This window comes from Struthio camelus, chromosome 8, assembly GCF_040807025.1.
Source record: "Struthio camelus isolate bStrCam1 chromosome 8, bStrCam1.hap1, whole genome shotgun sequence".
Classification (NCBI taxonomy): Eukaryota; Metazoa; Chordata; class Aves; order Struthioniformes; family Struthionidae; genus Struthio; species Struthio camelus.
Window position 1 is genome coordinate 26,805,222 of NC_090949.1, and position 24,626 is coordinate 26,829,847.

General features: G+C 45.5%; 1 protein-coding gene across 12 annotated transcripts in view; it reads left to right on the forward strand.

Annotated features, from left to right (window-relative positions):
• The window catches only part of RNF220 (ring finger protein 220), a 248,421-nt gene that overhangs the window by 206,252 nt on the left and 17,543 nt on the right, over window positions 1–24,626 (forward strand). For all 12 annotated transcript variants that reach the window (XM_068952909.1, XM_068952904.1, XM_068952907.1 and 9 more), the window contains 4 exons: window positions 6,840–6,936; window positions 8,017–8,103; window positions 9,781–9,836; window positions 11,972–12,050. In XM_068952909.1, coding sequence (XP_068809010.1) covers window positions 6,840–6,936; window positions 8,017–8,103; window positions 9,781–9,836; window positions 11,972–12,050 — 319 coding nt within the window. The remainder of the gene's footprint in view (window positions 1–6,839; window positions 6,937–8,016; window positions 8,104–9,780; window positions 9,837–11,971; window positions 12,051–24,626) is intronic.

Genomic DNA, 24,626 nt, shown 5'->3' on the forward strand with positions numbered 1-24,626 from the left:
CCTGTGATCCCTGTCAGTAGTGCTTATTGATCCAGTGATGTGAATCTGCTTAGTGATTCAAGATTACTTTAATTCTCCCTCTTCCTTTTTTTGTTTGTTTCCACCCTCTCCCTAGGGGAACAAAAGCTTTCAGATCCACCCTTCTCTGACTGTGGAAAACGAGCCATAGCTGCAAAGACTGTGGCTGTGCTGCTGCGTTTGTACTTCAGCTCTGGGTTTTGAAGAGCAGCCTCCGAGGCAGATGTGAGACTGTTCTCACCTTTGTGCATCGCACTGCCATGAAGCTCTAGGAGGCAACTGTGCATGAATTGCCATACTGGATCAGCCCTTTGGGTCCAAGTGCATTTTCCTGTCTCCAGCCAAGATCCGCACCTGATGCGTTATAAAGAGGCATAAAAGAGATCTCAGGAATACTCCTAGTCAGTTCAGTTCCTCGGTGCTGTGAGGGGTGGGGAAGCCTCTTCCCTGAGCCTTGCAGCAGCTGGCTTTTATCCTATACAGTGGAGCTTGCCTGCCCTTTGTTCAGCACGTTGCTGCAAAATGATGTTAATGGTCATAAAATTATATGGCCCTTTCTTTAAAGGCAGCTGTTCCTCTGATCTGTTAGCAAAGATCACTGTAAGCATCCAAGATGCTGGTGAGCATTCAGGTCTCTGGCAGCTTGTGTGTGCCTCTGTGGGAGCTAACAGATGACCTCAGATTGACACATCTGCTATTTCAGGCGTACAGTGTAATGACACAGTTGCATGTCAGTTTTCCAGGTAAATCACTGTTTCACTTGAAATGGATCTGGCTCCAGAGAAACAAAACCCTTGTCCTGCAAGCAGCGTTTCATGGCCTCTGAATGTAAATTTTTCCTGCAGTAGGCTGTGAAAGTCACTAGAAGAACTCCTCTGTATCTCTGCATGTGTTAGAGAAGAAGGGGGAACAGTTTGATTGTCCAAAAATACGACTGGGGAAATGTTACGAATCTAGAGAAAGATTGCTGTTCAGGATGGCCCCATTCTCAGCTTTCCTCTTATTTTCAAGGTTCCCTAATGGCTTTTTCTTTCTTCCCAAACCACCTTTTAAAATAAAACAGCATCCGTGCCATCTTGCTCTCTTAGTACTAGTTTGGGCTACTTTAGCAGCTGATGAAATAAACCCAGTTTAGAGCCATTCTCAGGAAGTGTGTGTGAGGCCTGGCCGTGTGTCTGCATAAACTACTTTTATTGCCCTCATTGTTTTTACTCTCCAAGAAGCCAGCGAGTGACATTTCGTTAAGAAAATAGAGTAAACGTGCTGGAAAGGGAGGTTTTGCAGAAGGGGGTTACGGCAAGGAGTGTAATTAGCAAAGGCTACAGTGCTGGAGATTTACGGGAGGGGTTTTTTTTCCTTCCTGAACATGTGTAAATTACCTATGAGCAGCATGAAAGTCTCTTCCCAGCCAGTACAGACCCCAGTAAAGCTGCACACCCCTGAGGTGGATTTGGATTTAGACCCACTTACAGAACTTCTAGTAGAAATCCAGAATTTTGTGCGTTTCGGATGCAGCTTCAAACATTCCTTCCTTAGGGGACAAACAGGAGAAGCGCTAGTGAAGTAGGTGAGTTTGATCCTCTGCATGAGCAGCATCTAGTAGCTGCAGCCATAATGGTGGTGCAAACTAATGGTGGCATAACTAATGTGTTAGTTGTGTTCACAGTCGCCTGGTACTTAAGCATATACAAAACAACCGGCCCCCAAAACTGGCTTATCTGCTCAGACAGGAATTGCAGAGCTGAGATGGGGCATGATAGGTCTTTGCTTTCCCAGCTGTGCCGATGGAAGTTGGCCGTAGTTGTTTGGGTCCGCACTAGATGATTGTGTTACCTTTCCACTTCTGAGACTGCTCGTCTCCGTGTGAGCTCACGTCTGTGCGAGAGCTAACAGTGCTGCCAACACCTGAAGCAGCATATGTTGTCACTTTGACCATCTGCCTCTGAATGTAACGGAGAAGGAGAGACTTGAATGTGAGGCCCTTTTATCTGTTCTGTTGTGTGAATCTGCTAATATATCATGTTAATGACTCTGGATCTTAGCTCGAGCTGCCATTTACTTAAGATGTGTTGAGATGACCTGTCGTCTGGGGGATTGCACAAGGAAGTGAGATTTGAGAAACTGTGCAGAGGTCAGAGAGGGTGCTTGGGCATAGGGGACAGCTTAGGAGAAAGCAAAGTGCTATGAGAACTTACACAAAGGGGAAGAAAAGGATTTCTGATGAGATTTATCTCCAGCCATTATTAATCTGTACATGGAAGAAAGTGGGAAGTGTTATCCAGTCTCCTTCAAGCTCAACTGATTCCTGTAACCTGTCAGTGCCTGCAGCCTGGCGGTGGCTTAGAGGCATATGAATTTTTTTGCTTTGCAGAGCTCTGCATCCATATTTCAGAAACACTCTTGCTTGTGTAGAGTACCAAAAATTTTCAGAAACTAACTTGAATTGGTGCTCAGGCAGCCTGCTCTGAGGCCAGCCCAAGCAAAGCTGTGTACGCAGTGCTGGAGGGTCGCGGGCGCTCTAGGTAAGTGATCTTGATAGCTACATTCTGATTGATGGGGGAGTTTGTCTCCCAAACTGTCACAGGGTTTATAGAGGTGCCACTCAATACCAGTGCTGGAATTGCTTGTCAGAGCACCTGGCTACAAGAGCAATGGGGATTGGAGACAGAGCTGTAACTTTGTTTTTTCTCTGCTTAATGGCCCCAGCGTCTGACCTGCCTGCTCACTCCTGTTTGTCTGGACCTTAAGGAGGCAGCTGGGATTAAGACTGTCAGAGAATTGTGCTGCTTTAGCATTGGGAGGGCTAATTATATCAGGGCTGGCAGCATATGACAAGCAGTTCCCCCCCCCCCCCCCCCCGAACAAATGCACAGTAAGAACAAAAAAATGTTTCAACAAGCAAAGAGAAAGATATGGAAGAGTCTGCATTTTTTGCTTTTACCTGAAAGTAGCATTTTCAAATACACGTGCGGAATTATGTTCTTTAGGCCTTAGGTGACTCTCCTTGTAAGATTCACCACTGCTTCTGTGAAGAACAGCCTCAGGATCGCATCTCTCGTGAATTCCTAGGTCAAACTTGCAACTTAACATTGAGTTGTTGGATTTGATTTTATTAACGCATTGGGATACAGTTCTAGTCCTGAGCGTTGACCTCTGGAGAGCAGCATTGGTTTTAGAGATCCGCTCTGGACAGCGTTGCCGATGGCAGTGAATTACTGCACGGCCTTCAGACTGCTGAGCCTGCCGGAGGAACCCGTCCATTGCTCCCAGAGAGCTCAGTGGAGTTGCAGATCATCTGGGTGTCATCGTAGGGGGTCTTCTGGAGGCTTCCATTTTTCTCTGATAGTTCTGAAAGGATGCCACTATGAAGCATGTCTTATTCCCTTGGCACCCTCTGTGCTCCATTTCACATTTTACTTCTGGATGGCAGCATATGCCGTAGGCATGAGGTGGAAGATCAGAGCCCTCTTTACACTTGGGCTGAGTTAGTGAGAAGCAGGTGTGATCCTGTCAGGCCTTCCTTGCATTTATTCGCCCTCTTAATCCATTTACAACAGTACTTGTCCAGAAATCTGGTTTGAATGAGCCTGAGATGAATGAATAATGTCAAGCAGTTCAGACGTCAAATATTTGAACAGCTGTGTGGGTGTTTTCACTGGCTTTGTGCAGGGAAGCAACACCAGGAAGTTGGACGAGCAGGGTCAGGTTGAAACTGTGGCACCAAACCCCAGCCCTTTGGAAGTGGCCTCAAAATCCATCCCCGCTTCAGATGAAACGGTGTTAGAAGCATCAGTGACAGGCTGTTCGTCCTACAGGCTGGCTCCAGACTGAGCTTTGCATCCTTTTCTTTGGTGTTCTCCTGAATGCAGTGGCAGGAGCAGGATTTATGAATCTGTTGATTCCTTTTGGAGACATATTTGAGGCCTGGGAATCCCTATTTGATTAGGAAAGCAAATTTGCCTTCTCCTGCAATGCATCTTAACCTACGAACTTCTCTATGCCCTCCTCTCGGGCTGGAATGCTACTGTATCAGATCGTTCTAGTGTATATCTGGCATCATAACATATACTGACTGTCCAAACTCTTTCTTTGTGCCCTCTGTGTATTCAATGGGAGGAATAATGCTCTGTTGGGAGTGCGGTCGTTCCTGTTGCAGAGTTAGGTTCTGCAGAAGGACTGCATAGTATTATCGTTATAGATTTAAAGGGGATTTGCTTAAGTACAAAGCTTTTGAGAGCAAGGACGTGAGGATTCTGAAGTCAGAGTGCCTTAATATTTGTGAATTGTATCATAGTAAGCAGATTTTCTGTTCTTAAGCTCGGACCGTAAACCACTAGTTGGCTTGAGTGACTTAGAAACAAAATTGATGGAAAGATACGTCTCTCCTGTGTGCTTGGCATCCTTGCAGAGAGAGGGACGCAGGGAGTGATCCCTCTTACATTCATTCTTTTGACCCCTTGCTGCCCCCAGGCACTTGTTCCAAGTATTCATTATCTGGCTAACATTCAGATCACCTACGGGACTGGCCAAGGCACAGCTCCAGCTTTGCATGATTTGTGTTTCCCACATCTTCAAAAGAAAAATGAAGACCTGTGTGTCCAAAGTTTATGGCCTTTGAGAAGTGATGGGCTAAAGTAATGCCAGGTTCAGAGGATGGTGTTACTGCAGGTTAAATGCCATGCCTGTAAATTACTACTCCATTGCCCACTGTGACTTCTCAGGCAGCTTTGAAAGACTCTCCAGCTTCTTTGACAGGTCTCTCTTAGTACTCTAAATCTTCTCCCAAACATTGTGATGAACTGAAGGATTCAAGATTTACTCGATAAGCCATTGCAGCAAGAGAAGGCAGCTCATGACATATGCTGGCTGGCAGCATGCAGCCAGTACATGAAACACTTTATGTGGGGTCTGATAGAAGAAGATTGCCCTGACGACACTGCCGAGTTGACCTATGAGTATGACTCTTGTACTACCTAAAGCAGAAGGTAGATGCTGCATTGTTGCTGCTAGTTTTGTTAGCTCCAGTAAGAATTAAGACTGGCAATTACTTTGAAGTAAAAAGTAGTTTTTGCTTCTAGGGAAAGGTTAGCCTTAAAATCATTGTCATGCTAGGGTTATCACTCGTTCAGGACCTTCTTTGTATGCAGGGAAGAGAAATATCAAATCCATATAAACAAATTTTTGGGGGGACTTAATGAATCGGGGAGTGCATCCGTTCCTAGAGAGCAACAGTAAAGAACTGTTTCCCTGTGTTATCCTTGTAAATGAGACCTTCAGCTTGCCCTGCTCTCAGCACAGATGCAGACTGCCAGAAATACAGCTCACTCTTCTGTGCTGGAAAAGCACAAGTCTGCTGCTGGCAGCACAAGCTTGTGCATGTATGTTGGTGAGAAGCCAGTAGGCTGAGCACACTCACGCATCTGCATCAGGCGAGAGGGCTTCTCTAAAGCTTGGGAATATCCTCTTTTTTTCAGACATGCCCCTTATTCAGTATCCCTGGATTGTGTTAGCCTGTTTCCTGCACTTAGGACCAGGTTCACAGTGCAGAAATCTACCACGTTTGGGGCATTCATGCAAAGCTAAGTCTGTCTCTGCCTTACCCTTTATGTGGTTGCAGGTAAGATGTGCTCCCTGGTCTGCCAGGCACACACTTAGGTCACCAGTCATCTGGATGTGCTGGGTCTTTCATGGTCCAGCAGATACTCTCTGTCTGGATAGAGGGCTGCTAAGTGAAGAAGCATACTGGAGGCAGCTGGAGTGAGCAAATTGATATCTGCATAGGTTATGTCCCCCAGGCAGCTTAGATCTGCTGCAGAACTAAACATGAATATCACCACCCTGGGACTTCGGAGATCTAGGGTTCATTTCCATCGTCACCGAGAGAGCGTGTCCGGTGCTAGATCACGTAAAGAATAAATGTACGTCTTGCTTAGTTTCCCTTCTATTAATAAACATTAGGCAGTAAATGCCAAGTAGAATTTCATCTTACTAGGTGTTTGCACACAGACTGGGTTAAAGGAAGGCTGGTTACAATTAGCAATAAAACAGTAAACAAAATGCTTGAGGACCAAAATAAATGTGTATATTGCTAGAAAGTGGCAATTACACAGGTCAGTCTTGGGTGGAGCCGTGTGCTCTTACTTCCTGCTGGAGTTGGGACTGGGTTTGTACCTGACTGACACTTGTTAGAGGTGCAGGACTCTTGCTGGATTTTGCTCACATAAAAAGTGCCTGTAAGGGGCTGCTCATGACTGTGGAGATTGATGTTTTCCTAGAAACAGGTTTGTTTTTCTTAAACTTTTTATATTGAAAAAGATAAGCTATGATGTATTCAAAAAAAAACGCATCATTGTATTTTATTCTGTGCTCACAGTCTGCATATAGGATTAATTCAGAATGTTCCTGTAGCCTTCTCTTACATGCTAGTAGTGGGGTTTTTGTGTTACCCACTTCTATGAAAAATCATAATCATCATCTTCTCTTGTTTTGTTTTACTTTTTTCTGTCTTTGAGAGAGAGAGACGTCTAGTGCCTTCAACTTCCAAATAACTTGTATGGAAAGGAAAAGAACAGGAAGGTTTCATTTTCAGTGTTGTAGGGCATTTTAGAACGTGACGTCCAGGAAGGTGGACCATTTCTGTAGGCATTTTCTGTGCAGTCTTTAGAAACTAATCTTTTTGCAGTCTTTGGAGCTGGTACCTTTTGTTAGTCTGCAACGAGTAAAAGACAGCCTGCAGACAGGTGCTGCCCCGCTGTCCTCAGGAGATCTCCTTCACTTAGTCTCCAATTCAGATGTTCATCTACCTGTTTTATTTCCTCCAGGTTCTGGGTTTATCATGTGCAGCGGCAAGGAGAATCCAGACAGTGACGCTGACCTGGATGTGGATGGGGACGACACACTTGAATACGGGAAACCACAGTATCGTTTTTGAAAGGCCCTTGCTGAGAGGGAATCTAGAGGTGCATCTGATGTTTCAGCTAGCTCTGATACAGCGCAGCATGGGTTAATGTTGGCTGATCTGTCTCCAGCCCTACTGGAAATGGCAGCACCTTGCTCAGCCAGCTTGTTTATTTGAGCTAGAAGAGATGCTCAGTTACTCCCTTTGAGATTCTGCTGTTCGCGCACCACCACTTCAGACCCAGATGGTGAAAGGTGTGGGAGATGTTGCATGAGATAAAGTTACAGTGTTTCTCTACTGAGTAATTCATAAGCTGTGCTCATTACAGATGATGTCTCCATCCATGGTTTCCTCCATGCAGATGATTTTTTTTCCTGCTTCGTTGGTAAGAATTTAGACTATTCCACAAGACATGCAGTTTTCTGACCCTCTTATTTTCAAAGGTTTTGAGCAGAGTATTTTGAGCACAAATCTGTCACTGTTACTGTGAGGCTATGTTTTTGTTCCTTTCGTTAAACAGAGCATGGACAGAACTATCATAAAGGGAAGTTTCCTGGAATTCCTCCATCCAACAGCCAGACCGTTCAGACACAGCTCGAGGAGAGCTGTGGGCAAACGTTCTGTGCCGCACAGCAGCTGTGCAGTCACCAAGGAGGAAATCCTACAAGGGTATTAGGCAGGCATAGACTCCGCAGCTGTGATGAGGAGGAATGCATAGCTCTAGAACGGGATTTTATTGAATCTGTACCGGCCTTTCAGACCGAAGCCCCAGTCCTTTGCTGGTAAAAGATCTCTGTAGCTCAGATAGAAATAGTGGAGTTGTGCAAGTTACCCTGGCAGAGGCTGAGGAATTTGTTTCTCCTTCTAAGAGCTATGCCTTCACATTGCTGTCTAAGGACCTGTCTGTATCCTTCAACCCGGAACAAAGTTTTGATCCAGAGTTTAAAAGTGTATCCCTCCACGTATACCAGCCCCTCTTCTTTTGAGGTGCTCCCAATTGGAATGAATTTACTCTGATAGTGTCCCAGCCACCTCAGAAGCAGGGTGCCTGCCCACTGTCTGCAGCAAGGCTGTATGTTCCTTAACCCCCTCGTGCTCAGGTACACCGAGGCAGACGTTATCCCTTGCACTGGGGAAGAGCCAGGTGAAGCCAAAGAGAGGGAGGCGCTCCGCGGTGCTGTTTTAAAGTAAGTGCTGTGCCTTTCTAATTTGCTTTCATTATGCTTGGGGAATCTGAATTTGTGGAAAATGTCTGCTCGTTTTTAAGTGCAAGAGTCACAGCAAGGAAGACTTATGAAGAAGCAGTGTGTAACAGGGCTGAGTTTCTGTCCGTGCAGCCTCCTTGTAAAAGTCTCCCTGCACGTTCTGCATCACCTTGACCACCCCAGTGGCCAGAAGAGTGCTGGACAGAAGCTGTATTCTGGCCAAGGAGAAACTGTGCTGCACTAGGACCCTATGCTTTACCCCGTTTCCTGATGAAATGTGGCCTCGTAATAAAAACACATATAACATGATGCCGTTTGAATCTTGTTCAGTGCATTAGGAGCCTGGCAGCTAGTGTATGACTTCACTGCATCCCGTTATGTTCTGAGGGGCAGACAAACTAATCCCTCTGTATTGAGCTCTGAGGCCTAGGCAGGATGTGTGTGCTGCCCACGTGAGTGTACAATGTAGGCAGTCTGTGTTCAGGGCACTTGGGGAAGCATTTAAGACTCATTTTATTTGCCTGAACAGGGAGCTAGGATTGCTTTCCAAGCCCTCTGCCCTGCATAAAACAGGGTTTAAATTACCCCTCTATCTCTTTGACCGAATGATTCTGTGAGGTCAAGGTTGAAGTGATTGATAGAGCAGTGAAATGAAGTTTTCTTACTGCTTAGCCTGTCACAAACACTAGTTCAAAATTAGATTCCACTCCACAGAAATGTGAGGTTTGCCACACTGGATCCGAACCATTGATCCATTCGATACTTTGCGAACAGTGCTTCAAAAATGCTGAAGTTCCTTCACAGCCAGGAAAGTGGGATCGTAGCAGGAGGATATCAAGGCATCCCTTGTTAGAGACTATGGACACTTAGCGCTTGGTGAGATGACTGAGGACCTCAGGACACCCAGTTCCTTTATATGGCTCTCATGCTAAAACGTTGTTTTCCTGTCTGGACAAAGTCCTTGCATGTGTCCTGGTCTCGTTTGCCCATCTCTTAAAATAGGAGTGATGATGTTGCTTGTAAAGCACTTTGAAATTCTAGCGAGTTTCTATAGAAATGCAACAGGGTTAGCTGATGGCCTGGAGCGTGAGCCTAGGTTATCGTTTGAGTGCAACTCCCTTAGCTCACAGAGCTAAAATGTTTCATAGTCACAAGTATGCAGGCTGCTCAGAGGATTCCTTTCTCTTACTGCCTCTTTTACTGGCTTGCAAGTGAATGGAGAGGGCCACAAGTTCTCTGCGCTTCAATGCTGTTGTTCTTCAATGGGAAGTATTAAAGGATGGGGCCTATGATGTGGTGCAGTTTCTCTGCAGAAACTACTGCAACACAGACATTCTGTTAAGCAGTAAGGCTTTCATTTTTCAAATCATGACTTCGGAAATGCACCTTCGGTCACAGGCAGGCTTCACTTGGCATGACACCCTGCCATGTGATTCAGCAGGGGTCACAGCTAGAAGAGCAAGTTGTGGGTACCTTGGTGGACACCGCACAGAAACGCCTTCTGCAGCAGGCCAACTGTTCACATTTGGTGCCTTGGCTGATGGATAGAGGTATTGAGAGAGATGTGATGTGTAGATCGGTGGGTGGAAGAGCCAGCTTTTTTCAAGCAGCGAAGTTTTCCATATCCAACCTTTAGCATTCTGCCCTTTTGTCTTTTAGTGGTGGCACACCCAGTACTCGAATAACGCCGGAGTTTTCTAAATGGGCCAGCGACGGTGAGTTTTACACGTGTACCTTATTCATCCTCATGCTACAGGAGGGCAGGTAGACATTTGGTGTCTTCTGGCTGCCAATATGGTAGTTGCAAATGGTAGTTGGCAAATGTACTTGTGTGGTACCAGCAGGTGTGTATTTACACACGTGTACACAATTGTACTATGCTTTTCCAACTTTATAGTGCAGCCAACTGTGTGCAGAGGCATGTGGGAGAGATCCCAGAAATTCAGCAGACTGAATCCTACACCCCTTGGTGCAAAGAGATGTTCCCATTTTATTGGACAGAGGCACTGAGAGAGGATTTAAGATGTGTACAAAGCTAGAGTCCAGATCAGACCTCTAGTCACCTGGCTTCCAGTCCAGTGTTTGGCCCAAGAACTCGCACGTGTTTCCTGAATAGCATTACCTGTGTAATAATCTGTGCTCAAAGAGCACTAGTGACTGCTTGGCCCAGCATGTCCGTGCTCCAGCCGGTAATTATGGTTAACCACTGCAGCTTGTCTTGGGAGAGAGAACTTCAGGGCTGGCTGCAGTTTTGCACTGCTCTCTGAGCTGTAGCAGGGCACACTGAAAAGGCAGTTGAGCAGTAACTGGTACAGTGATAAGAAGTAGGGATTGCGTTGACCTGCTGTCTTGTCATTAAAGGACAAACTGCTGTTTTACAGAAGGAGACGTCAGAGCTTGACTCTGCGGTGGAATTGTTCAGCTGCTGGGGGTTTGAACTACGTAGGCACCAGTTCTTTTTTTTTTTCCAGTCACCTTCTTATCATCTTCCCTTCTTTAAAAGGGAATTCTAGAGGCTTGCCCCAATCTGATGTGTAGGTCTTGCCCTCTGTGTGGCAAGAGAAGCCTGTAGCTCTAAAGCCTGCACATGTAGGATTGGAGCTCTGGGATCAGTCCTACTAGTGACCTGTAGTGGAGCCTACAGAGCAAATGAGTGGGTGTGAAATTGTACCTTTGCTTGCATGATTTGAAAGCTCATGGAAGTCATTGGTGTTTTTTAGACCTGTATAAGTGCTGCTTTGTTTTATTAAATGCCGGCGGCGCTGGCAGTGTAAGCAGCAATGCTGTGGAAATATGAGAATGATAAAACCTGGCACTTTCCAGCTGTAGATGCCAAATCAATTTCCAGAACTGGGCAGTGCAGTTCCAGCTCCCCTAGGAAGGAAGCTGAAGCTCAGCGACCTGAAGAGGCTCGTCCCAATGATTCTGTTCCCTGTTCTGTTACTGTAATGCTTTGGGCATTTGATTTCCAGCCTTGAAAGTGCCTATGAAACATAACTGCTTGCCAGTGGGAAGGGGGGTTGGGTAAAACCAGTTTTGCCGAGGGCATGATCATTAAGTGAAGAGCATAGGATGTCTATCGTAGCCGTTTTTCTTCTGTGGGAGAGGCAGTCACATTTATTTTCTATGATGTAGGATCACTCACTTGTAGGTGTGTTCTGCTTCAGTAAGTACAGCCACAGAGGTGATGGAGAAGCAGCCCTGATGGCACTTCCTGTGAGCTCCCTGTTCTTTGTGTCTTTTACCTAAAGCAACAGCGCTGAACCTACAGCCTAGGGACTGGCCTTCAGGACAGTTCATCTAGCTCATTTCTAACTCTCCTCTTTCCTGAGGGTTCGCATCCCCTCCAGTTTTGGGAAGAGCTATGGGAATGCTGGTAGAGAAGAGAGCTATGAGCAGAGTGTTCCTATCAGCACTGGCATGCATCTTTCTCCTTGTCTGTTGCTGAGGGATCTCAGAAAAAGGGGACAGCTGAGAGCAGGCTGTGGGCTGGATGGATTTGTTCCAGACCCACCTTTCTGGAGGTATACTCTGGCATGGCAGCTGCATCAAACCTTTCTGAATTAAATGCTAGCTTAAACAACTGGCAAATCTGCAATGTTCAGTCAGTATGAAGTAAGGAAAGGTTGGGGATTGCATCTGCAGCCCTAAATCATAGAAGTGTGCTGTCCAGAGAGAAGGCCTTTCTGCCAGACTAGGACACGTAGTATTGGTCTCCTTTCTTTTTCTGAGAATTGACATGAAAATGACTTATCAGGGTCCTCTGCTTACACACCTGTAACTCGCTCAGACTAGATCACCTCAATGCTCGAACGTTCTTTTACTAATTTGGCTGTTCTTCCTTCAACAGAAATGCCCTCAACAAGTAATGGTGAGAGCAGTAAACAGGAGACCATGCAGAAGACCTGTAAGAACAGTGACATTGAAAAGTGAGTGTAAATCGGATAGCTTCCCTTTTTCTTGTTTTAGGGACCGTAGTGGCCTGTCTGGCACTCCCAGAAGCAGTGCTATTCTGAGGATAGGCGTTTGAAGCTCTCACCACTGAGAGGGAAAGTTTTGCTCATGTGCGAAGCTTGGGCTTTGGGCTAATAGTGTCCTGACCTGTCGCTGCTGTGTCCACAGGGGGCCTGTGGGGAGTCGCATGTGGCATTCCTCCTGCCCCCCGAATATCTGAGTGGGCAGTTAACGGGTGACAAGTAATGAAGAGCAGCTTCCAAACAGCTTATCTACTGTATATATTTTTTTTTAAGCTATATAAATAGACCCATGGTTCTCACCATGGGTACTATGGGCTTTCAAAATAAGTTGTAGGATGCATAAAACCTAAACTGGAGTTAGGACTTTGGAGGTGAAGACTGAAACCCACTCTACCCTGAGAAAAACAGTTGGCTTGTAGACCTGTACTTGCAAGTCTTGATTCTTCCTGCAAGACATAAACTGTAAATGTATCCATGTAATCATTCTTTTACTGGAGTAGTGACCTTATCGTTGTGTCTTGGCTCTTGAGAGCAGTTCCCCACATTGCCTCTGTTCTGTCTTTTCCATGGTACTGGCATGTTCCACCCTCCATTTCTCCAGCCAGGTGGTTCCTGCCAGTCCCGTAACTTGCTGGGAGGGTCCCTGAGAGAATTTTTCTTCCTTTAGGGTCCGGATGACATCTTTGCTTGGTTACTAACAGAAATATGTCCCTTAAAGTACGCAGTGTGTTGTACCTGCAGCGGTTCCAGACGATTCAGAAGTTTGAGTCCCAGTGTTTGACTGTATGATAGTGCAGGTGCTCCTGGTTATTTCCTTACTTTTCCCTTTCTGCTAGCTTGATATCCTGCAACCTAGCGTAGGATAGAAACAACTGTCCTTGGCCTCTTCCCGCAAGCTGCTAGGGAAACCTTTCTGCATAGGCCCTTTTGACAATCCAAGCCCAAAACTACAGGCTCTTACTGTTACAATGGACTGTGTTAGTTAAATTTTTTTGAGAGAGTTGGTTATTGTCTGAAATAAACGTTGCCTGTACAGCAAGCAAGAAATAAAACAGCTTGAATGAGGTGGAAGCAAGGAAACAGCATGGGTTTTAAGCAGAGACAGCGTTTATATTTTTGAGGTGAGGTCCACTGATAATTGGGGATGGGGAGAATCTAGTATTGAAATTAACAAGTAACTTTCTGTAAAATCAGCTGAATGTAGTTTGTTCTCATCCTGATTCCGAGGATTACATCCCTTGAACGTTCTGGGATCTCCAACAGTTCGAGAAGCCTCACAAAGCTATGTTCACAGTCAGGTTAACTGAGGAAACTCCCTGCTGCACGGGAAACGTTAACACTGCCTTGTGGTCTTGGCACTTTGTACCAAGCCTTCCTGTTGGCACACCCCAAACAGATTTTCTGCTGTTTGACACTTCGCAGTGAGCAGAGCTTGGCCAAGGACCACTGAGTTTGGGAGCTGGCAGGTCAGTGCAGAAGGAGGTTTGTCCTTAGGGTGAGCCAGCCATGGCATGTTGTCTTGGTGGCAGGGACTCAAGGACACACACATCCCTTCTGTCCTAATGTGTCCGCCTGTCTCAGCCACTGCTTGGCTTCTCTTTGGGCCTCCTGCCTGTCAGCCCAACAGCCCTCCACCCTCCCAGATCTGCTCCTATTGAAAATCTTTAAACTGCAGGAGCTGAAAGGATTTGACGTTTTCCAGAACACTTGAGCTCAAGTGATAAAATTGACATAGCTTTAATAATCTGATCAAAGAGGCTTTAGCTCGCACCTTTTGAAGGATCCCAGAATCCTTTCCAAACAACACTCGTGCTAACTCCACTCTGAAGTGGGGGGGGGGGAGTGTGTGTGTGTGTGTGTGTGTCCGTCTGTCTGTCTGTGTGCACACACGCCTTGCTCCACAATAACCTTGCCCTGCTAAAGCTTCAGTTCTGCAAAAGGTGCAAAAGGTCAGCAAGACCCAATAGAAATTACAGGAAAAGCCTTAGTGTCTTGCTGAGTCTTTCCAATAACGTTGATTTTGAAAGTAGCAGGGAGAGCTTTTTATTTAAGGGCCTTCATTTCACTGACGTTCAGAAAGCAAGATGGTGTTTCAGGTGGAGGATTCCTAGCTGCTTTTTTTCCCCTTCTTTCCTTTGAGATACGTGCGTGATAAATAGTTTCTGTCCTGCCGTTTAAGGAGTCTGAATGCTCTGTGTGCTTGTCTCTGTAGAGGGGGTTCTGTTAAATTAATTGATAACAGGGATCAGAGCTAGAAGCTTACAGAAAAAGGGCGGGGGGGAGGGCTTCATAATGTCTGGCTGCTTCCCACTCCACTGCTGAGCCATGATATATGGTGACCCAGCCCAACAGGCTAAATTGATTCATCTCCAGTTCCTGTTTCTTAATCTGAAGCTAAATTGGTTTCATTTTTCTTGTTTTGGGTGGTGTTTGCAGGAAGTTTTTGGCAGCATCACTTTACTCTATTGTCTGTAACTTTAATTTTTGCTTTTAAATCTGAACGTTATTGATTGGCATGTTAAACCCTGTGTAGCATCTGATTAGCATTTTTAAGTGTTCAGAAGCACATGGTTTACCACCTGTGTCAGCCGTGCTCTCCATTTAGAACAAGGGGTAATAGAGTTAGCAGTGATTCCGTGTATCGATTCTGCTTTCGTAAGAATGACATTCCTTCCCCCCTCCTCTCTTCCAAAAATAAGTCTAGGCAAGGAGTGTGGGTTTTTTTTTTTTTTTTAAATTCGTTAATACAGTACAGCAAGCCTTTCTTATTTTGGCATGCTGCCGAAGTTCTTTGCTTGAAAGATAATGGAGTCTGAACTCAGATTTTCTTAGAAGAGTCTCCTTCGTGCAGGATGACTAGACAGGATTCGAGGGAAGTCTACACCAATTGCCCTGCTCCTCATGCCGTGACAGGTCTTTGATATCTCAGGCAGGTTTCTCACTGTTGACCTCGTCTGTGTTATGTTTGAACTTCAGATGGCAGCCGCAGGTAATCAGGGACTTGGCTTGGTCCCGACTTTCTTTTCCCCGCCCTGCAGGGTGCCTCGGCTTTGGTAAGCCTGGTGTGTCCTTGCCAACATGAAGCGTCTGGGAGCGCGATGCTTAGTGTTGAAGGCTGGCAGGGAGAAGGGTCCCACGGGAGGTGGTGGCTGAGGTCCTCGGCAGGTGGGCAGAGCTCAGCGGGCGAAACGCTTCCCTAGCTGGACTTGCGGGGGCAGCTTTGCAGTGGCCTCAGAGAGATTAGCCGGTCCCAGAGTGCTCAGACATCTGCCCCGACTCCTCCATGAGCAGTGGGGCCAGCGCCGCTGCGTGCGGAGGGCGGCTGCGAGCCACCCAAGCGCCTTCCCTGCGCACGCCTTCCTGCCTGCCCGGCTCCCTCCGGCAGCGCCGCCCGCAGGGCCTGGTGCCGTTGTGAAACCAAGCCTCCCCGGGGTTAAAAGCCAGCATCTTAATTCAGAGTGCCAATGTTCAATTTTGCTTTCTGCCACCAAACGAGATTGCAGGCCAGTGAAGGAGTCTGGGTTAGTGGCCCACTGGGTCACCTCCCATTTGTTTTCCTCAATTTTGTGTTGTCATAAATTCATTCCAGCCCGTTGTGGTTGATCAGTTTATCTCCGCCGGGGCAGGGAGCGCTGCTAGCATGATATATGACACGAAACATTGTAGCCAGCCTCTCCATGAATCACTCCAGCTGGTCGGTGTCAGCCTGAAAGCAAACAGGGCCCGGCCGCTGAGTGTTGACTAGGATGAGCTCAGTATGGGAAGAGACATGACGTATGAATGTTTATTTAATAATTCTCTAATATTTCCAGCGGAGTGTGGCTGTGCCTTCTGAGGTGGGGTGGAGGGAGGGGAGGTTGAAGAGGGAAACTCTAATCTGTTGGGGTGGGTCATAAATCAGGCAGACAACATCATTAATCAGGGATGGAGCAGAACTGGAAGGAGGTGGGACTGGAGCTGCCATCCTTGGTGGGAAGGGGGCTGTGCTCTTTTTTTCTTAAAACAAATCTTATTTCTGATTCTGCTTGGCCCCAGCAGCGCTGCCCGCATAATAGCAAACCCAGACGCAAGGCTAGTTAAGTGAGTATGCTGCCTTTGCTATAAACCTTGCAATATAAGCCTGCCAAGCATTAAATCCCGTTATAATTATCTTCTTTATATAACGCTTCATACTTCATCGGAAGAGATGCTTGTTGGGTTAAAAAGAGGGTTTTAGAGACCAAAAGCAATTGCATTTGTTTTATTTTTCTTGTCTCTTCTTTCCCCCCCTTCTCCCCACCTCACCTCTTTCCAAAACAGCCTTTTTGAAAGCATCTGCTCCAGAGGGGCTCTGGTGCTTTAGCAAACGAGGGACCATCACTTAAAATTTAAACAAAGTTTAGGGTGGTGTCCTTGTGCAAAGAGCCTGCTGTGCGAGAGCAGTACGTGAAGTAGCAGCGTCTCGCTCTCCGGGACTCTGCGCCCAGGCAGACACGTCGAGATTGGAGCAGAGCGAGTGTGAAGCCAGAGTAAGATTAGCGCAGGCCTAAAAGGGAGAGGGAGCGCTTAAGTCAGTATGTCAGAGGGAAACGGAGAGAAGCCGCTGCGAATTCACACCGGAGAATAAGCATTCCCCAGCCCTTCTCCGTGTTATGCCGTTAATAGGCTTTGGTGGTAGACAAGAAAATCATATAGCAAAGATAAAATTAAAAAATTAACTTGAGCCGTAAAAGAACTCTTTGCACTCTGCAAAGCGAGAGTGTGATGCTGCTGGTGAGGATCTGCAGCTGGAGGGTCCAGTCCCAGCTCTGCCTGTGAAAATTCGAGACAAGACCCAGGAGGTTGAACTGAAGCAGGGGATTGTTGAGGGCAAGCTGAGGAAAACACTGTGTCCCTGGGCTGAGAGCTGCTTGTGTCTAGGGGCTTGTGTCCAGATTTTTTTTTGAGATTTTCATTCTTCTTTTCAGTAATTCAGTAGTATGTAATATGTGCATATAATGTATATTGGTTTTTTATGTTGGAAGGGTGCATGAATAAGAGGGTTTTTTTTGTTTTTTGCTTTTTTATAAAATGAGATTCACATTAGTTCATCCTGTAGGTTGGGTGTTTAGATTATATTAATGGAGGGCAAAGTGCTGGGCTGAGTTTCTTAATTCTGCTCCCTCTTTTAGCCGTTCGGTAGAAATTGCATGTGCCAGTAATAGTAGTCTTAAACATAATTACCGCTATGCCAAGTGGAATTGCATCAGTGTAATGGTTTATCACAGGCTAACGAAGCTCAGCAGGGCAGGCTAACCAGAGGAGCTCACCTCTGGGGCAAAGTTGGTATCTCGGCTTAACACAGCTGTATCCACAGATTTGGTCTAAATCTTATCCACTGGAGGAGTTATCTGTAGATACGTATTTGATGTCTTCCTATAGCAGAGGGCCTCTGCTGTACCTGTAGCATCTCAGACTTGAAGTGTCTGCAAGGTGGGGGGAGCTGCAGCTTTCCGGGGAGCAGCCGCCAGGTTGTGGGCCCTGTCCCACAACTCACCAAAACCCCAAGAAGGAATTTTTTTCCTGTATTGAAAGTGCAGTTTAGGCATCCTTGCCCTTCATCTCTCTCCCCCCACCCTTTTTTTCCCCTCTTTTTTTTTTTCCTCTTTTTTTTTTTTTTTAGTTTCAGAAATGCTGTTAACTTTAATTTGTGGAGTTGCTTCCTGGGAGTGAAAAATCGATGGGGGGCTATCGCAGTGTGAAATTCGACTGTCACTATTGAGCTATAGAGTTAGCAAGATGTCTTAGAAGGTAAAAAATAAATCGTGGCCCAGCAAGTGCTCAGCTGTGCTATTTCAAAGGGGATATGAGGCTGATGGTCCGTTAGAGGGTACTTCAGTTAGATGGATGATGATTCCTTGTGAAATATTGGAGTTATTCCATAGGTAAGAGAAACTTTAGCTTATAAAACACAAACAGCTGCCTTGTAGCAGACAGATTCTGCCCTTAGATGTGCGAGCAGCTTGTCAAAGAGAGGACTTGTCCCTAAAATTAGCCTTTTCAGTTTAACAGCGTCTCCGAAGGAGCATTCCAGGTCCTGCTGTCTTCTTTCTGAAAATACTTTGAGGATGTGACTGAATGTTTGTTCATGTCTCTTACCTGCATTGTAAGAACTAAGAGACAGGGACTGCTTTTTTTAGTAAGCATTTGCATGGTGCCCAGATGCTCTCAGGAGAAAAGTGACAATTATTTTTAACGTAGGCTGTGTTCCAATTGGGATGGGGATGTTCCTTTGAAGAGCAGAAGCTTCTGCGCAGGGGTCATGTTGCGCCCCTTCTGCTGTCGGTTTAGCTGTCGCTCTTGTGCATCTGTTTAAGGGCAGACCTGGCTGCGCGCGCTGTCTGCGTACTGGCGTTGATAGGGCTGCGCTTTCATTGGCATTTACTGGCTGTTATGGCAGGATTCAGTAAGTGTTTGTGCTGTGCCAGCTGCTGTATGATAACAGGAGGATCGTAATTATGGCTCTGGGTAGTTTATGTATTTCTTAGGCTATAGTTAGTAAATGCAAATATAAAGTAATACCAAAAAAAAAAAAAAAAAAAAGAATTTGTGTTACTTCTCAGCTAAACCATATCCAGGACAACTGTAGAGCCTATAATTATTTCTTACACTTGCATGCGTCGTCACAATACCACTGAGGATAGCTTATGGCTGCAAGAAGGCGTTCTAAGCTGCATTTAGTTGGGACTTGGGTAAAGATTCCCCAAAGAATTTTATGACAGAAGAATGCACTATGCTTTCATATCTCCTCCGCCTCTACAACACAGAACCCAACAATGTCTTTAGAGAGCAATGTAACAGCAAGTAATGTAATAAACATTGTCTTATATGCATGTTACTTGTTGTCCTCACTTCAGCACTGCTGCTTCTCCTAACCTTACTCAGCCGCCACCACTCTGTGTGCTTCATCTTCTGCTTCCATTTCTCCATGCACTTCTCCACTTTTCTTCCTCTTTGCCGCTCTTTGTGTCCCAAAAAGCTGCTCCTTCCCACTCAGTTGCATAAACGTTCTTGCTTTTCCCTCAGATAGCCAGCTTATGACCTCGCCTTCCTTTTCATTACTGGTTTCCTTTTCCAGCTCTGGGACCTCAGTTGGTTATAGGATATTAACGTGCGGCAGACTCTTTAAATGGCCTCATGCTTCTTTTTGAAGGCATGATTACCTTAAATGATGTTAATTCTGATTCTTTCTTTCCCCATTAAAGGAAACAGTAACAGTGTAAAAGTTCTAGGCCAGGCTGCAGGAGTTGTAGGAAATTGTCTTGAGGATGTTATCGTGCTGCCCTTGTGTACCTCCAATCAGTGGTCATGAATGGAAGTTCTGGAAAGCATATCACCTATACGGTAAAGCCCTTAAAAGGCTGCAAATGAATCCAAGTGCTGCTGTAGTAGCATAGATATTTCCTGTTTATTTCAGCCATTTGGATTCGGGCCATGGGAGTAGAAGGCGTTTCATTGTGCACAGAGGCTGGACACAAGACTCAGGCAACTTTGAGGTCCTTTCAGTCCTAGGAATTTGCTCTTCCTCTTTTTTTTATAATTTTATGCCCTGATTGTCCAACCAAAGCTACCAATAATCCCAAACTACCTCCAGGCTGAAATAAGATGATGGGTTACAGCTGCCCTAAGTCTTCCAGTAGAGAAATATACTTGCCTAGCTATACATGGAGCTTGGTCATAATCCAAGCATGTTTACTCATGAATCGAAGGAAGTCTCAGTAGGCTGGAACCTCTAACCTGTGTGCCTTATTGAGGAGAGGAGCTGCATTTTCCATTGCCACTTGCTGCCTTTTGTGGCCCTAATTTATATTAAGATAGAGAACATGATGCACGTTCACAGATCTGTTAGGAATGCACTTACAGTCACCAGGATGAAGGATGCATTTGGAAGGTGAACTGACATGTTAATGCATTAGATGTACCGTATCTGTATTTAGGAGCTTTGTGTAGAGAAACTCGGCAAATGCAGCGTCAACAAACCCTTGGTGCAGCAAAATAGTCTTCAAAGCATGGTTTCCTTTATCACCAAAGCCGCTTCAGTAAAGCAATAGGATTGCATTTATTTTCTCTTTGGAGCAGAGGACATAGTCTCTAAATCGAAATCAGAATGACCCATGCATTCTTTCTCCCAGCTTTCATGTAGAACCATAATTGCTCAAATGGCACATTTAAAATTTTGGCGCAAGCTCAGACTTTCACTAGCCTCCTTTTTAAATCAGTCCCTGTGGCCAGTGGATGCTGTGTAGCCCTACAAATGCATCTAAACATGCTGACTCTGAGGCTCCTTCCATTCTGAATGATCAGCAGTGCCATCTGTCTCTGTTTTGATTGGGGCTGGGCACATGTGTCCCAATGAAACAGAGGCCAAAAAAGGAGGGAGAGAGAGAAAGAGCCAGTGCCTGAATTTACTTCCTGCTTCTATAAAGACATTGTTGGGTTCTGTGTTGTAGAGGCGGAGGAGATATGAAAGCATAATGAATTCTTCTGTCATAAAATTCTTTGGGGAATCTTTACCCAAGTCCCAACTAAATGCAGCTTAGAACGCCTTCTTGCAGCCGAAAGCTCCCCTCAGTGGTGTTGCGGCGGTGCATGCAAGTGTAAGAGAAATAATTCCTCTATGGGGAGAAAAGAGACAACATTTTTGGTTTACATCAAGATGAAATTAGTCAAAAGCAAACTCTGAATTTGGCAAGCACATGCCAGTATTAACAAGTTGTGCAAGCAAGTATAAAATAGAGGCGCTCGTGACTCGGAGAGCCTCAGCTTCGCATGTGTGTGCCCTTGCATGCACCCTGCTCCGAATTCACAACTTGGAACACGGAAATTAGAATGTGGAACATTGCATTATTCATAACTTGGCAACCAGAAGCCAGGGCACTTTGCCAAAATAAACTATTCTCTATAATTACAGGTGAAGCAACATTCTTTAATATCTTACAATACAAAAACATACATTAATCAAGGAAAGAGGGCTTTTTTTTCCTAGAGGACAATAAATTAGTATCCTTGCCAATTTCCTCAATACATGTGACAATGTTTTACAGGATTATAAGTCAGCCTTTTTAAAGGAGGTTAGTCTAAAAACAAATAAACCCAATAAATGAGATTTTTAGCTAAATAAAGGGGAAGCCAGCTCCCAAACTGTTGATGTCTTGCCAGAAGATTTGCTTTGAGCACTGGCCTTCTTGTAGACTGAGGGTCCAAACTTCAGCTGGTGTAATTCAGCATGGCTCCACTGATTACAGCTTTGCTGGGTATGCTTCTGCTGCCAAGGATCTGTCCTCTTCTGCCTTAGCCATCTCATTTAGTGAAATAAAATCTCAGTGCATCATGCCAACCCAGTAGCCTGCACCTTCCGGGGTGGTTCAGTCAGTCTGCCACCAGCGCCTGACACAAGTCTTCTTTCAAAGTTTTAAACATACTTAAAACCTTTGAGCTGTGCCTGTTTCCTTTAAAAGCCACCTGTGACTTTTCTTTTAAAAAACTTGCTTATCAGTGTAGATGTTTTGCTTGTTAGTAGCAGACCTTTTTCCGCTTTATGTTCTTGCACGCCGCTAAGTGCAGAAGGCCTTTGTATCCATGCATCTCCCAGTAACTTTAGTAGTCCTCACTCACATCTGCCAAAATGAACTCCCCATAGTATTAGAGTAGCACATGCTGCGGTTAATGCTTGCTAAGTTGATGGCAGGTGGGAGGTGCAGTTGAAATTCTTTCACCAGATTAAGAACAAAAACAGTTCTCATCCCAGAAAACTTAGTTTGTTTTAGTCTGTTTGAAACTCAGAGAGGGAGATGTGTTGAAGATAACGCGTAAGTGAAATCCAAGACTGTATCATCATGCTGTGCTGTTGCTCAGTGCTAAGTGAATGCCTCTGTTACTTGTTTCACAGCGGCTATGCACAGCATGATACAGACTAATAAAACATGGTCTCTGCTCTGAAGAAGTTGCCCTCTCATTCAGATGCAAGTTGGCTATGAGAAGGGCTACAGTTAAATGATTACACGCTAATGTTGGGGGAGGAGGTTGCATCATTGTAAAATCTGAATTTTAAAGATCCGTACTCCACAAAGTGAGTTCTAGATAGTAGGTGTTCTTGTCCACAATATAGTAGCGGTTACGATAATTGTCGTCTGTGACCGTTGTTGGATATAGCCAGGAGCAATTTCTTTGCTCCTGGAATCTTACCCTAGCCTGACTCTGCCCTCAAAGCATCGACCAGTCTGTTTCTAATATTTATGATATGTAAGCTGCTAGTGACCTGACCTCTGCCCTTAGTGCAGGGAAATGGCTTGTACGTTCTACTGGGATCAGGTTCTCCACCTTGGACAAGGGAAGATAAAGTCTTTGCTTAAAAATAAAGACATCACCCTTGGGTTTGTCAGTGGGTACAGTAAATTTTCTCCTCTACCATTCTATGTTTACAGGCATATGAAAACAAATAATGTTTGAGGAAGAGAGAGGAAGGTCAGAATATCAAGTGTCACAAGTAGCCCATGAAATTTTATTGGTGATGCATTTAATCAGTGCTAAGCGTTTTTTACAAGGTACATACAAACAGTGGAATTGTAAAAAGCTATGGAATGCTATGTAAAGTGTGGCCATTTATGAAGAAGGGAAAATTTATATCCAGTTGAAATAAGCCAAAAGGGAATGTCATATGGAGACCCCTCAACAGTGGGGCATGTCAAGTGAGATCTGGGTGAGGGGAGGGTGGGGTGTTCACGGGGGCTTACTGATCGTTGAGGTGTTTTTCTGCCTCTTCAGCAGCTAATAGTTTGTATCTTTCTGTGGTTCTCAGATAGGCAGGGTGTTGAATGCAGTGTGTTTTCCCTTTTTTTGTTTTTTTTTTTTTTTCCTCCCCTGTATAATAGAGTGAATCCTGGGTGAACAGCTGCTACTGGTATCTCTGGTATGAGGCTCTTGCTCTTGAGACCATTCCAGTCCAACAGTTTCTTAAGCAACCCCTTAATGTTCAGTTGGGAAGGGTTAACTGAAGCCGATCGCTTTGGCATCAGCATTTTTTGTTTCCTTTTTGGTCCAGTATTTTGCTGATGATAAAGCACAGACTTAGTCAATTGAGAGATTCCAGAGCTGCAGAATCAGAGATAATTTAATTAACAGAATTGCTTGTGATTGCCCACTGGGACAGTGGGTAGGAATTGCTCGATTTAATTTGGAGAAACAAAGATCACATGCATGCTAATGTTTGACAAATAGCCAGCGTTTGGGTTAAGGTTTTTTGTGAAGGGGGGCAGCCATTTCCTGGGGGAGGTTTCCCAGGAAGTGATAGCTGAGTAACAGCTCTAAGTTGCAGATAAGGCCCTTTTCCCTTACATAGCATATTTGTGCCCTTTTCCTGGCCTTATACCCGAACAAAGCAAGGATTTGCTCAACAGGAGGGAGGTAAAGGAGGAAAGTTTTTTCTGATTTTCACTGTTGACCAAAACCCTGCTATGAACAGCAGAAAAACATCTGTTGGGCACAAAGACTGGAAACTATCAAGTGCTGTCACCTCAGTCTGATAGACTTGCTCCCCAGTAACCCAGCATCCTCAAGTGTGACTGCCAGGTTGCTGAAGAGTTAACCACAAAGTCTGGAGAGAAATGCAGATCAAAGCTCCCTCTGCAAAGGTCCCCTCCTTTATCTCTCTGCTCTTGGGTTCCTGCTCATGTTCCCCCACTTGTAGTGCAACTGCAGCTCCACAGTGAGTTAAGCATGGATGTGCCCCTCTTGAGAAGTCTTTTGCCAGGGAAGACAATCCAAGTATCAGTGAAGTTGCTCGTACCTGTGTGGTAGGAGAAGCACCAGCAACTGGAGCTTGAGGCATAGCCCTTTGCAGCACTTGTGCTCAGTAGATTTCTGCCAAGGCTGATAAATGACATTATCCACACACGTCAAATCAGAGTACTGAGGTGCAAAATTGTAAAATAGCCTTCCCGCATCCAGCATCGGGTCAAGGCAAAGCAGGGTGTAGGGCCCTGGAGTCTCATTCCCTCTTTGCTGTAATTCCCTCTGCCTCCCTTGGTGGGATAACTGATAGACAGCCATACCCCTTCCATCCAGTTTGGCTTTCTGACCCTAACTCCGCCCTGGCATTACTCACCCTGTAAAAATCCTGGACAACCTGCTCTCAACTGTCTGTCTCCCGGCAAGCACGTGTAAGGTGTGCACGCAAGAGGGAAGCCTAAGGGAGTTCCCAAGATCAGTGCTGCAGGAAGAGTTGCTCCGAAGTGACACTTATCTTTAGGATACAAGCAGCAGGTTGACGGTAAAATGTCACTAAATGGAATGGCATGTGTCCCGAGTGTGCTGGCCACTACGGGAGCCGGACACATGGGAAGTGACTCTTGTCTTTATTCCATCCCTGGAGGTAGTTCCAGTTTCCTTTATTTACTAATGTTCTCCCTATTTCCCTTGACCTCATTTCCTCTGGCTTTTCGGAAGCAACCATGTAATTATCGCTCACTTTGGGTTGACCCTTGGCCCCCACGTCCCTGGTTTCTGCTGCTC